The sequence below is a fragment of the Eucalyptus grandis genome, chromosome 2, assembly GCF_016545825.1.
Source record: "Eucalyptus grandis isolate ANBG69807.140 chromosome 2, ASM1654582v1, whole genome shotgun sequence".
NCBI classification, from domain to species: Eukaryota; Viridiplantae; Streptophyta; class Magnoliopsida; order Myrtales; family Myrtaceae; genus Eucalyptus; species Eucalyptus grandis.
The window spans coordinates 30941988-30955761 of NC_052613.1; the positions used below are offsets into that span (position 1 = coordinate 30941988).

The 13774-nt window shown below is 36.2% G+C and overlaps 1 protein-coding gene and 1 long non-coding RNA gene across 2 annotated transcripts; both read left to right on the forward strand.

Moving 5' to 3' along the window:
• Positions 1-1956: 1956 nt before the first annotated feature.
• Positions 1957-5662, forward strand: LOC120290373. Its single transcript, XR_005548307.1, has 2 exons — positions 1957-2144; positions 5572-5662. It is a non-coding gene; the product is annotated as an uncharacterized LOC120290373 (long non-coding RNA).
• An 88-nt stretch (positions 5663-5750) lies between these two features.
• LOC104435064 (disease resistance protein RUN1-like) lies at positions 5751-7856 on the forward strand. The gene is made up of 4 exons (XM_039306977.1): positions 5751-6226; positions 6951-7290; positions 7387-7521; positions 7824-7856. The coding sequence occupies exons 1-4, from the start codon at positions 5751-5753 to the stop codon at positions 7854-7856; spliced, it is 984 nt and encodes a 327-aa protein (XP_039162911.1).
• The last annotated feature ends 5918 nt before the right edge of the window (positions 7857-13774 follow it).

A 13774-nucleotide genomic window follows, 5' to 3' on the forward strand; every position in this document is an offset into this window, starting at 1 on the left:
TAACTCACTAAATATGAGTTGAATTGTAGATTGTTTTTCAACACATTTTAACGCTAGCAAAAGACTTTCATTTCCGCGATGAAGAAAGCAAAATGTTGCTCATCCTTATTTGATTTGCATGGCTAGGTGGTCCAATTACAAGGAGTTCTGACAAAAGGTGAGGGTTAAAGAAGCATATTGCCCCATCAAATACATCCACAGTAAGATTGTGTGTATCCCAAGCATGTCTAGCTCATTCTTCAAGGCGAGAGAAGAAGTAATCCCTCAATTTGAAACATGAATACTTCTGCAAAAGTTGCCAAGTAGGCGATTGCGTGGCTCTCTAAGGAGTAGCACTATGGGAAAACTAAATTTCCAATGTGAACACCTTGATTGCAATGTAAAGTATGGATTCTTTCAATTAATGGGGTCAGAGAAAGCTAGAGGTTGCTCATCTTCATTTTGATTTTAGTGATAACGCGGTCTAATTTCAAAGAGAAAGCAACAAAGTATCCTTAAAAGTCTACATTGAAGAAGTCTCACCCTAAGGTGACGATTAGCCTCCTACGCTTTTTACACAAACATGATATTATATATATGTTAAAATTTGCACTATTGAAAATGAGTTAGAAAGTAGATTTTTGATTAATTTTAATGCCTCTAGTAGAGAGAGAGAGAGAGAGACTTTCGCTTCAATGGGCAAGGAAAGTGAAAAGTTACCCATCTTCACTTTGATCTTTGCAGCCATGTGGTCCAATTACAAGGTGAACTGACAAAAGGTGAGGCCTGATTATGTAAATTGTTAGGAGTGTTAATGATTTAGTTAGTTTTGAATTATGGATAAGCAAAAGTTGAATCAAATCAAATCAAGTCTCGAAGTAAAAGCTCAATTCGATTTGACTTGATTTTTCAGTTTTCCTTTTGTGTCCTACTTATTAAAACCAAACTGAATAAGGGTGAAAAAGGAGAGAGTATTTGAGTTAATTTTGTTGAGAATTTCGATTTGATTTAGTTAATTAAATTAGAATAATCCAAACAAAAAGACTATTTCTATCATCAGAATTGAATCAAATCAAAATGCACGAAATTTCGATTTATTTCGCTTCTGACACCCTTACAGATTACCACGCAAAAGGCATCGTGTATCCCGGGCAGGTCTGGCTCATCTTTTGAGGCCAGAGAAGAAGCAAATTCCAATTTGAACACCTTGCGGAAGTTGCCGAGCAAAAGTGACGATCACGTTACGACAAAAAAGGAAATAGGGCGACGATCTTGTGGCTCTTGCGGAGAAGCAACGAAAATATCTTTGAAGTCTACAACGAGGTAGTCTTACCAATTTCTTTTTCTTTTCTTTTTTTGAACGAAGGTAGTCTTACCAATTTCGAGGAAGGAAGGTTTGTTTCGGTGGTCTTGGTTAAGAAGGTGAGGGTAAGCGAAAAGGCGCGCAATCTTGTCGCGCAATCCTCTCCACAGGATTGCGTGTCCCCTCCGGAGCAAGAGGTTCGAAGTAAAGGTTTATTTAAAGTCCCGAGTGCTCGTGACTCAGGAGTAGAAACGCCAATCACCATAAGTCTTTGAGACGCTCGTCTTTCGCTCTGAGATATCTGGCTTTGATAGCTCAAGATTGAGGTGTGAAGGTGATCTCATAATTGTGCTGCTTTTGAGATTCGGACACGACTTGATGTGTTTTAAGGTAACTCCATTTTAGACATTAAAGCCCATCGAGTAATTCCGTCTCTGCATCACTCCTCCAGATGAGCCGGATAGTCTATTACATTTTGATAGAAGAAAATAAAAACATTTGATTATTATTCATTGCATGACATTTGACATCCTTAAAAGCATGCACAATATAACATGTGAAATTCCATCAACTTTTTCAAAATCATGGTCGTCACATTTATTGCAGATTTTTCTTACTGCAGTAGGAGCAGTTGGACTGGTTAAACCTGGTGGAATTTGATAGTTCTCTCTCTCTCTCTCATATTTCTCACTTTCTGTATCTTTTATATCCGGTCTCTCTCTTGCAGAACAATTCAAGGCTATCATCTACAGTCCGCACTCGCTTTCTTTGTGCATTTCCCTCTTGAAAGTTCTCGCCGAGGCTTGTTTAGGGTCTTCTCTCTCCGATCTCGCACCTCTTTTCGTATCTCAGCTCGCAGAAGGTAATCGTTTTTTCATCTCTTATTAGCATGTCATTTCTGTTGATTTGTTGCGGCTGAACAAGTGTGTTTTGGGCTCTTTTTCTCTAACGGGGGTGGCTGCTAACGGGGTGTGTCACCAGCTCATAATGGACTTACGTAGAAAAGAGAAGCCTTTGCTTTCGACTGTAGATGTGACTAATCATGTGGCCTCTCTGTCTCATTGTTCGTTTGCATCGTAATTCAGCGTCGATCCTTTGCTAAGATAGAAAGAGTTGGAATGCGAGCGCGCTAAATTCTATTGCGCGCAAAATTGCCACTATTCACCTTAAGCCAAGGACCGTCTTTTCATGGATCGTGAGGTTTCTTTGTCTCTGATGGTGTAAGATCAATTAAATAAAAAATAAAATAGAAAATAAAAAGTAATAGGGTGGTTCACGGCAAGTTCCAATATCAAGGGGGTTCAAATTTCAATTCCGAAAATTGAGAACATGCTCCGATAGGTGGATTTCAGGGTTTTGGTCCAGAATCTACACACTCTGTAGCCTATCACCCATAAAAGCAAGTACTCTCTTAATAAGATTTTATTCACAATTTTGCCTTAGACAATTATAAGACATTATAGACAAATAATATTTTGTCTTCCTCAAATTATTGAACTATATAATCCTAAAAAATATATTGCCTTTCACCTCTAACTCATTTTCTTCCTTCATAGTTTTGAAAATTGACAAAGTTAGTTACCCCAAAAAAGGGTAAAAAGAGGTTGAATTGAGTAATGAAAGAGTATAGTTCACACGCATAAACGACAATAACTATTATGCAAAGGTCAAAACATTTTTAACTCTATTGCCACTTCCTCAAACGAAAAATCTCCAGTTGCTTCTTTTTACCTGCTCTCAAATCAGTGATAGCTTCAGTCATCATCACAATACAAGACATACCAAAATCCATGGTATGATGGTTCTTAAGATCTTTTATGTTAGAGAAAAATAAACTAATTGATCTTTAACATATACACATGAAAACATTTAAAGAAATTGAACTATACATGTTTATTAGGACACTCACTTCGCTTTATATCTCTCATATCTTTCACCTTTTTGCTACAAACTATAAGTTCATTCCTTGAAATGTAATTAATCAATTTAATCTGACTTATCACGAATTTAGCCTATAATCCTATTCTACGTCCATTTAATTGGATTAAAAGGCCTTTTCAACGATATTCTCAAGGTGGGCCCTCGAGGAAAAAGGGAGCACGCACTGAAGGCCATTCCTTTCAAACCTTGGTCCTCTCTGAATTTTCCTCAGCAGTTTCCCTTTATATTCTTCTCTTCTGCTATGGGGGTTCAAATCCCTACATTCTCAGGGGTGGTTGGGGTTAAAGTAGATTCTTTTTGCGTGACATTGCTAATACGTAAGGTCAGCGATTCTTTTTGCGTGACATTGCTAATACCTAAGGTCAGCAGGGAACAAATATAAGAGAAATAGCAAAGACCTTTTATTCATCTCCGTCTCATTTCCAAATTCATTTAGAATATGACAATTTGAAATTAAAATGTAAGATCGCATTCCTAACCACTAACTACTAACTAGGCCCTTTCTTCATATCTTCCACACATCTCCAATTTTGTTTGAACTCATTTATCAGCTTTTAAATGATTTATCAAATTATGATTTTTAATAATCAAACAAAAACAGAACCTTTGCTTATTTATTTTAATGAATGCAACTTGCTTGTACACAGATTCTAGCTTTTTATAGCCCAAGTAAGAATTTAACATCGTGAGCGGACCAAGCCAACATCTTTTAACTTGACTAGAGGGTGAGATACAAAAGAAGATAAGGCAAGGACTAAAAGCATCTGCAACTACTTCTGTTCAATCAATTACAAATTTAATTAAAGATTTTGTGTTAATCTATTCTTGCTTGGTAAAAAAATTTTGGTGGGGCCAAGACTTATCGATGAATATGTATTATTATTATTTTTTTAAATAATTGTGTTTAAGCATAATTTCCGAGAGTTGGCTGGGGCAGGGCACCCTTAGCCCCTCATTAAATCTACCCATATTGTCAGACATTTTGGATGTGGCAGGAGAAGAACTAAACAAGGAGAAAACTCAGGAGGGCATTGGGAATATATACTAATAAGAGAGTTGATAAATCAATCGGTGGAGGTTAGGGAAATGAAGAAAATAAGAAAAATAGAAAAAAAAAACCATTAGTAATGAGGGCGAGGATATGAACATGGATGATCCATTTAGCAAGAATGGTTCGGGAAGGCCTAACATTGCTGGGGGAGAGCTCACTCTCATTTTTTTCTTTTTTGTTTGGGTTGGGGCAAAAGCTAACCCTCATTGAGATTGCGGGAACGAAAATATGCTTAGAGAGAAAGAGTTTGCCTATTTTGGCTCTTCACTTTTCTAATTTTTAAATGACAATTTCTTAGTTAACAACTCACAAATTTGATTGATGTTTCCTTTAAATTGTTTCCTTTTCAATTGATTACAAAGATTTGATATTAGATTTTATGAATATCAATAATCAGCACTTTGATGAAGGCAGAGATCAACGTATATGCATGTGCTTTCAAATAGATGCTTACATTAAACCACTGATCAAAGGCATGATTGGAGCAAATATGAAAATTTCCTAGAGGACCCAAGTGCATATGACCTTAATAAATCTGAACCTTTGTTATTATTGAGTCTAATGTGGAAACCACATTATATAAGAGTTGAGATTCATTATGGGCATATGCATTTGAGAATGCCTAATGAAATATAGGCATCAACATGTTATCTTTAGTTAATTTTACATGTGGATGACATGTTTAATTTGTAATTAACCAATAAGAGATACGATTAATGAATATCTCCTCAATTAGGAAAGTCCATGCATCAAGAGGATGAGGTCCATGGGAAACGGAAGATGTGCATTACACTGCTCCAAAACAACAACTTGTAGTATTGGATAGTAATCAATAGACACCCCCCTAAGAAAACTCATTCAGTAAATACTGTGTACATACGGAAATCAGGTGCTTTCTATCTAGCCTTTTCACTTGTTTATCTACATCTTTTAGTGGAGCAGAAGGCATCTTCTCTTCATTAAACATTTTAGTGTTAGTAATCGTTCATAATGCATGTGCTCTCCACCAAAGATTAGGGGCCTTGACTATAGAGCACGCATGTAGAGATGAAGATTAGCCATTCTCTTCTTGTCCATGAGTGGACGCAACCCAATGATGTTGCCTTGACGAGAGGGCGCGGTCCATTGGAAAGAAAAGATGCACGCCTAAGTCAATAGCTTTTACTATTCAATTAGTCAACAGACTGACTTGATCATTAAACATTTTGGATTCGAAATCGTTCAGAAATCATATGCTCTCCTCCCAAAAAGCACGTGCTCTGCCTTTTCATTTGCTTATCTGCTTCTTCTTGTGCAGCAGGTTGGTATCCTCTCTTCATTTTTGTCTATAAGATTTCTATGGGGAAAGGGCAAAGTCTGAGCAAAATAAAAAGAAAAAGAGAAAGAGCACAAAAAAAAGGAGCACTAAGGGAGAAAAAGAGAAGGATTGCTGAGAAAGATGGAGCATCTGCTTCTTCGTCCTTACCTTCCATACTCATGGGAGGAGGTAGCGATCAATACGATGTGTTCTTGAGCTTTAGAGGCTTTGACACTCGCAACGGATTCACTGATCACCTCTACCGCAGTCTGATCAGTGTAGGGACTATACCAATTTCTGTGTTTAGGGACGAGAACAGCATTGCAATTGGCAAGGATTTTAATTCAGAGATTCTAATTGCCATCACGCGATCTAAGATTTTGATCCCCATTATCTCTGAAAATTATGCTTCGAGCAAATGGTGCCTCCGTGAGCTAGTACACATCATGGACTGCCAGAAGAGCATGTCGCACACAGTGTTGCCCATTTTTTACAAAGTGCTCCCATCGGATGTGCGGTATCTAAATGGAAATTTTGGGGAGGCCTTCCGTTCGCGTAAGAAGCGTTTTGACAAGGAGGACATTCAAGAAGGTCAACGAGCCCTTACCGAAGTGAGTAACTTGAATGGATGGGAATCTGAGAAATTTGCCAATGGGTACTTACCTTCTGCCTGCACTTTTATTTATTTATTCCCCTAATTATTGTTATTTAGCGAAAGCAATGTCATATGGATGAACTGCTTCCGCTACAAGCTTACAAAACATCCCAAAAAGTCCCAGTGAATAACCACAATGGCCCACGGACTACAAATACTTGTACTTCCTAAGATTTCCCCTGAAAACTACACTAACGTCTAAAACATTAGGATCCCTTACTCAGTCTTCCAAAGCTTGGTAACTGCCGGATAAATCGACCTCCTCTTGCTTCACGTAGATCATGCCTAGGTTCAAGACCTACTGTTGCCAGTAACTTTCATTGATAGGCGATCTGTAAGTTAATTATAAGTCCTCCATTTAGGCCCGTGGGATAAGCTAGCCTTAAAGGGAGAACATCTTCTCCTAAACTTTTTGTAACCAAAATTATTGACCTCCTATCCTTCAACTAGCAGTGACCATTAGCCTCATAACAAACACTTTACTTATGAAGAATCTTAATTTGCTAGGTGCGCCACTTTATCTTATTTCAATAAGATCTATCTATAAGAAGAAAAAGAAGGGGAAAAATGAGATGACTACTACACCATCATCCTATATTGTCATTTGTAAAACCAAAACATTTTGCATGTTAAATGGTTGCATCCATCCTTCACATATATGTGGGTGTCTTTTGATGAGATTACGCAAAAGTATGAAGTTATGATGAGTTTTTTTGTTTGACAGGCATGAAGGAAAATTAGTGGAAGAAGTTACTAAAACGATTCTAAACAAGTTGAGACATCAGTCGCAGCTTGATATTCCGAAGCACCTAGTTGGAGCTGATGATCATGTCAACAAAATTAGGAATTGGGTAGACATTCCTGCCAATCATGCTCGAATGATAGGAATATATGGCATGGGTGGGATTGGTAAAACAACTCTTGCCAAAGTAATCTATAACGAGCTATCGAATATCTTTGTGGATCGTAGTTTCCTTCCTGATATACGGGAAACAGCTAACAACAATGGTATTCATTATCTACAAAATCTACTAATTAAGGATATACTGCCAAATGAAAATGCTGTTTGTAAAGTTGATGATGGAATTAATTTGATCAAATCTGGATTTAAAAGAAAAAAGCTCCTCATTCTTTTGGATGATATTGATCACCAAAATCAGCTAGATGCTTTGGCTAGAGAACGTGATTGGTTTGCTGCAGGAAGTATCATCATTGTTACAACTAGATACAAATTTGTACTTGATCAGTCTGAGTTCAAGGTGGACTACAAGTATGAATTGAACGAATTAGATGAGGTGCATTCTTTGCTTTTATTTAAAAGACATGCATTTCGCATGGGCCATTGTCCAGAGGATTTTAAGGGTATCTCTGATGAAATCTTATCTACCATGGGTGGGCTTCCCTTAGCTATCAAGGTCATAGGTTCATACTTATATGGAAAAGTAGATAAAAGGATATGGCAAGATATATCGGGGAAATTAAGAACCGAACAGCATAGAGATGTCCAAAAGACATTGAAGATAAGTTATGATGCATTGGAACCTACACAAAAGGAGATTTTTCTGGACATTGCTTGCTTTTTAATTGGCAAAAACAGCAAATATGCCGTTTACATGTGGGAGGATTGTAAGCTTTTTCCATATCTCGGAATTGAAGAGTTGAAGCTGAGGTGCTTAATAAAAATTGGAGATTGTGGTGAATTTAGGATGCATGACCAATTGAGAGATCTTGGAAGGAGCATCTTTTGCCAAGGACAACCGCCTAAGAGATGTCTAAAGCCATGGCTTGATATGCAAACAGAGGTACCGCCTAAGAGATGTCTAAAGCCATGGCTTAATATGCAAACAAAGGTACCGCCTAAGAGATATCTGATGCCATGGCTTCAGATATCTCTCTCTCTCTCTCTCTCTCTCTCTCTCTCTCTCTCTCTCTCTCATAACTCCGTAAATTAAATGTGATTCATTTTAGTCTTTTATCTAGTACAACCAGATACCCCTACTCTTTAGGAAAAAATCTATTCATACACCCATTTATGTCCCCCTTAGATAAATTGTGATAATAATAGGATTAGAATTGTCCCAAGGATGAAAAAGTTACATTATTTGATCCAAATTCATTGATATAAATTACATCTGCCAAAAACTTAATTTTGCAATCAATTTAAGATTCTTTAACTATGATTATACACTAAAAATCTCGTTCACTAAAAGCATGTAGTTTTATAATCTAAAAGACTACAATAACTTAATTAAGATGAAGCATATACATCATAGATTAGATAAATGAAGATGTGTTGAATTTTCATTCAAAACGGTAATGTATGATATAAGCTGATTGTAATAACTAATAATTAACCAAATCAGTTGCGCTAAAGAAAAATTTCACACTTATCACAGGTGCTTGCTTTCTAGTGCTTGCTTTCTAGTACGGTCGAATGTATTGTGGTGCTCCTATGAATTAGGAAATCAATGCTTGATACACTTTTATTTATTTATTTATTTATTTTTGCCATTTTGATTATGAAGGTACCTCTTCCCCCCATGAGGTATATCTATCTCTTTTCATTCTTCTTGTGTCTTAATAGCTATGATGGCAAAAATCACCTTAAGAATCTTATAGGGAAAATCCTTACAATGTTTTTAAGGTTGGATCACGTTGACCTTATTCATCTCATGGATTTAAGTGTGTGATAAAGAGTGGATTTTCTTATTTTCCTTTCTTTGCTTCTTTCATTTCTCATTGTATGTCCTTCGCCTTTCTTGATAAACATTTCTTTCCTCTCCAACCTGTTTTATATTATTTATATTTTTTGGTACAATGCCCTTTTGTGCCAAAAACCCTCGACAAACTCGACAATTTAGAAGAAATGTCATGCTTGTTATTATATCGATACCTTTTTCTTTACTAAATAACATTTTCAGCATGCAGTCAATTTTGAAAGTAAGTTTAATTTTTACTTAGATTGTCAATGTTCACGTCGTTTCTTTGTTTTATATTTTCCATTTAGAGAAGCGTAGTAGGTTCATAACTGATCAGTGGGGGGAATTAACTTGCGCAATTAACCAAGAGATGTTGGTAAAGGAAAAAGCTTTATTTTCTCGATTTAATTTGAATCAGTTCGCTCATACCATTAGAAAGAGCACATTCTTTTGTTGATTCAATAACTATTCTTAAGAGAAATAACATTGACCGTGAGTTTTTCACTAGTTAATACATAAAGCACGGATAATGACAAACGAGTCGAACCATAAAATTAAGCCCAACCTAAAAAAGAGAAAAAAGAATTCTATCTATCTTTGGTTTGATAGTGTTCGTGGAAGTTCATATTTCACAAAACAAATTTGTCTTTTGGCAGTTCAGTTTATTCATAATATTTCCAAGAAACTAACGAAAAAAAAAATGCACTTTCAAGTTATGTTGATTAGTCGATAATTTTTTTTTATAATGTTTACTTATATCTCCTGCCCTATTGTATCTTTGCACTCGGCCTATAAATAGCATTCCAAAAAAAAAAAAAAAAAAAGGTACTGCTTTCAATTTGGAGCAGATATCGTTGTCACAAAAGTTCATGTGAAAGAAGAAAGGTGTTGAGTGTTGTGAAATATGGATCGACTAGTTGTGGTATATGCACAAGACTGACATGAATAAATTTATCATGAAGATGTAACTATAGTATCCTTATCTCTATTGGAAAAGCACGTATAGATGGACAAATCATGTTCTTTGGAAAGACAGTTATAATTTATTAGTTGACAGTATGATCTTACCTTCGAATACCCCTTTTATACCAATGCCTCGTGTCGGCCATTCTGTTTCTAGGCCATTCACATGTAACTTCCACATGCATCATATGTCACATGCATCAATTGTCTCCTACGTTACTTGCCACCTACATCCTATGACACCTAGTCCTATACTATTCTTTTCAAGGGAGAGATTTCTCTATTATTCTCTCAACCTAAATTTTCTCGAAATCAAGTTCATTAAGAATCGTATTATTTAAATGATTCCATGGGCTATTTTCATCATTTAGCTCTTAAAAGGGGAAACCACCATCATTAATCGCAATTGCCTACTGTCTAAACATAGTTAATTATATATATACACGTGTTTTGCTTCTCTTTTAAGAGGGAATTGCTCATCATTTGAAACATCAGTTGGTGTCACCTGCTCAATCCAATGTAAATGGTGTGCATAGCACGGATCTTGTCTAGTCCATGTCTAATAACATGATACTATAATTATAGAAATGAGATTGTTGTCCCTTTTGGCCCCTTCCAATTTTACTAATATTTAAGAATTCACCTACTAATAAAAAGTATGGCAGAGGAATGAAGTCTCACTTTGGTAGAGTACTCCTTCTCTAACCAACACATCCCCCACCTTCAACGGTTATATAATATTCTCTTCATCAACATGTCATACAATCCCCAATTTTTATTACCATTCTCTTCTTATTTTTAAGAGTTAAAGTTACAAAGTTCACATAAAAATAAGCATAATGTTAACGTAACACGCACGTAGCATGTGTACAAAGCATTGTGGATAGTAAGCAAAGTCCATTTACAAAAATAATACCATTTCTAGGTTGAATTTTGCTTTTACGTGTTACAAATGCACTTTCTTGAATAGGTCGAGTGAGGGGCACTATTGGCTTGAAATTACTTTGCTCTAGAAGTGCATGTTGACATATGAGTACTATCACCTCTTGAGAAGCATGCCATGCTAAAAACGAACATCAATAATTTACATCAACATATCTCTAGAAAACCTATTTGACATAAGTGGGTACTAATGGCTATATAAGTTACACAATGGTGAAATACTCCAACTCTCATTGCTAGGTGGGACACCAGCTTAATTAAGTCCGACTAGATGGTTCAAACAGGAAATTATTTTGCACTTAATAGTGCAAGGAATCAAACTCATATCATGATACACAAAGCCACATTCCTCAACCACTAAATGAGCTGCATGGGGTTGCCTCTCAAACATTTCAGCCGAATCTTTCAGAAAACTATCAACTTTACCTTATATTGCTTTTGGTAAATCCAAAAGAACTTGACCATAGAATAAATTGCAAAGAAAAAAATAACTCACTAGACATGTCTCCTTAGTGCCTATAAGAGCGTGGCCAGGTGCTCACTGTGATCGAGAATCACACGCTCAACCGAGCGTGACTAGGTGCTGGACCTTGGACCGACCCTAGACTGGTCGAACCTTGCCGATCCTGGTCCGATTCTTAAAGAGACTGGGTTGATCTTTAATCCTAGAATTCCTGTACCAACATTGTGTGGGTCGGTCTTCGGTTCTGAGAGTTCCAAATCAGTTTAATTCGGACCAACCCTAATTATATATATATAAATAATTTTTTTTATAATTTTTTTATATAGAGAAAACCTTTAAATAAATCAACATTAAACAGCTCTTTAGTGAGTAGTTCAAATAATTTTACGTTATTATTCAATATTTTAGGTTTGTAATGTCTTTTACGGCGTCAATAGTTATAATTTATGAAGGAGGAAATTTTTTTTTTGTAAGAAGTTCTCATAGCATCCTAAAAGGCACCTTATGGTATCATTCTCTAGTATTCATTTTCTTTTGTCTTATTTGTCCTCTTAGTCTTCAATTTGCTGAAATTAAAAAAAAATAGCTAATCCGCTTGTCACTCGACACTCGCCTCGCTCGCTTTGGGTCACTCGCACCGCTTGCCAGTTGATGCTCGCTTGGCTTGTTGCTCCCTACTCGACATTTGATATTCATTCTTTTTTACGCTCACCCCACTTGACCCTTACCGCTTGCCTTTCTTAACTAACCTTACTATCATCGAACTCATTGGGTCAATATGGTCCTTGGGTGCCATTCAAGGAATACAAAAAATAAAATAAAAAATTATTGGTTATTTCTAGGTTGACCTTGAAATCGAACTGAAGCTAGTGGGTAGTTTAGTCCTCAATTGTTTTTTTAAGGAGTACAAAAAATGAAATAAAAAATTATCAATTGGTTTTGGGTTGACCTTGGAATCGGACTGAACGCATTAAGTCGGTCCGGTTCTCGGTCCCAAGCTCAATAGGGTTGATCATTGGTTCTAAAAATTGAGGACCGACATTGTGCGGGTTGATTTTAGGGTTTTGGGGTGAACCGGCTCAACCCAAACCATGCTCACCCCTACCAGGTGCCCGCTTTGATCCAGAATAGAATCGGATTGCTATGCTGTTCAAGCGACCGAGTCTCACTGGAGCCACTAACCTGTAGCTTTGGCTACTTGCGATCTCTGTTATGGGCATCTCAGTTTGTTCCTCTGAACATTTACGCCATGTCAATGTGCAGATTGAGTCGCGGCTTGATTTATTTGTTGTCAATCTCGAGATGCTAATCCAATAGAAAGTTTAAGATTTAAAATTTCTATACTTGAACGTTATCTAATACCGTTACTGATCAGCTAAGCTTTCGGGGGAAAAATAATAAAGTATTGTTGTTAATGTCAATCAAGCCGTCTGGGATTTTGTCACCGTTCTCTTCCAATTAAATGATCTCCTTTAGCACCAAAGTTTAAGCGGTACTTTTGACTAATAAGATGCAAAAAGAAATGGTGCTAGTCTTGGGAAATGGACATACGTATCTTCACTTTTCTATTTAGGTAACATAAGTAGATTTCTCCAGAAACTTTCATATGCCAGAGTTTGCCAAAAGATGTTGCCCAGCATCGACAACCTATTATTCCATATGTTAAGACCTTAATCTAACTATAACACCATGTAAGGAAGTTAATTAATTCATATTTAGTTGGTCTAAAACTAGCTCTTGTCCAATTTCCATCAAAATCTAAAATGTTATTCAAATACTAAAGGTGTATTGCTAAAGAATGATTAAACACTTCATAACAATAGTTAACAAATTGAAAATCAGGTGCTTACTTAGCTACTTAACAAGTGACCCATGGGTACTCTTTAACTTTCGCATGTTTTAAAGGTTTCATGTATTTCCACTTTAATAAAAATCAAAGTACATGCACAACAAAATTCCAAAAAAGTGAGGTAAGAATTGAGGTGTTTCGTCTTGAATTTTTTAAAGCAAGAAAAAGTGTTCTTTTTATTTAAAATATTGTTTGAATTAAAAAAAATTATCAAAATACTATGTGTGTGTGTTTATTTGTCAACATTTATGTTTGGCAAGGGGTAAAGATGACAAATTGTATGGGGTTTAGAAAAGCAAAAATAAAAAATTAGAAGTCGATTCAGACACTCAATTGATTGATTTGATATGCAGAGTTGTTGGGCCCATGGCTGTTCCTCTACAGGCACAAGTGAACTGCTTAAAAACTTACCGAGCTCAAGGTTCCTTTCATTTTGCTGGACAACCATAAGTGGAGACTTTGATGAATTTTTTCCTGAATTAAGATGGCTTCAATGGTTTTGCATTGGACCCGATATATTTTCTTCAGCAATCAATTTGCATCTATCTAAATTAGTGGTGCTGGAATTGTCAAAAAACAAGCTTACAGATGATTGGGGAGGATGGAGTTTGATCATGGTAAGATGGAAAAAA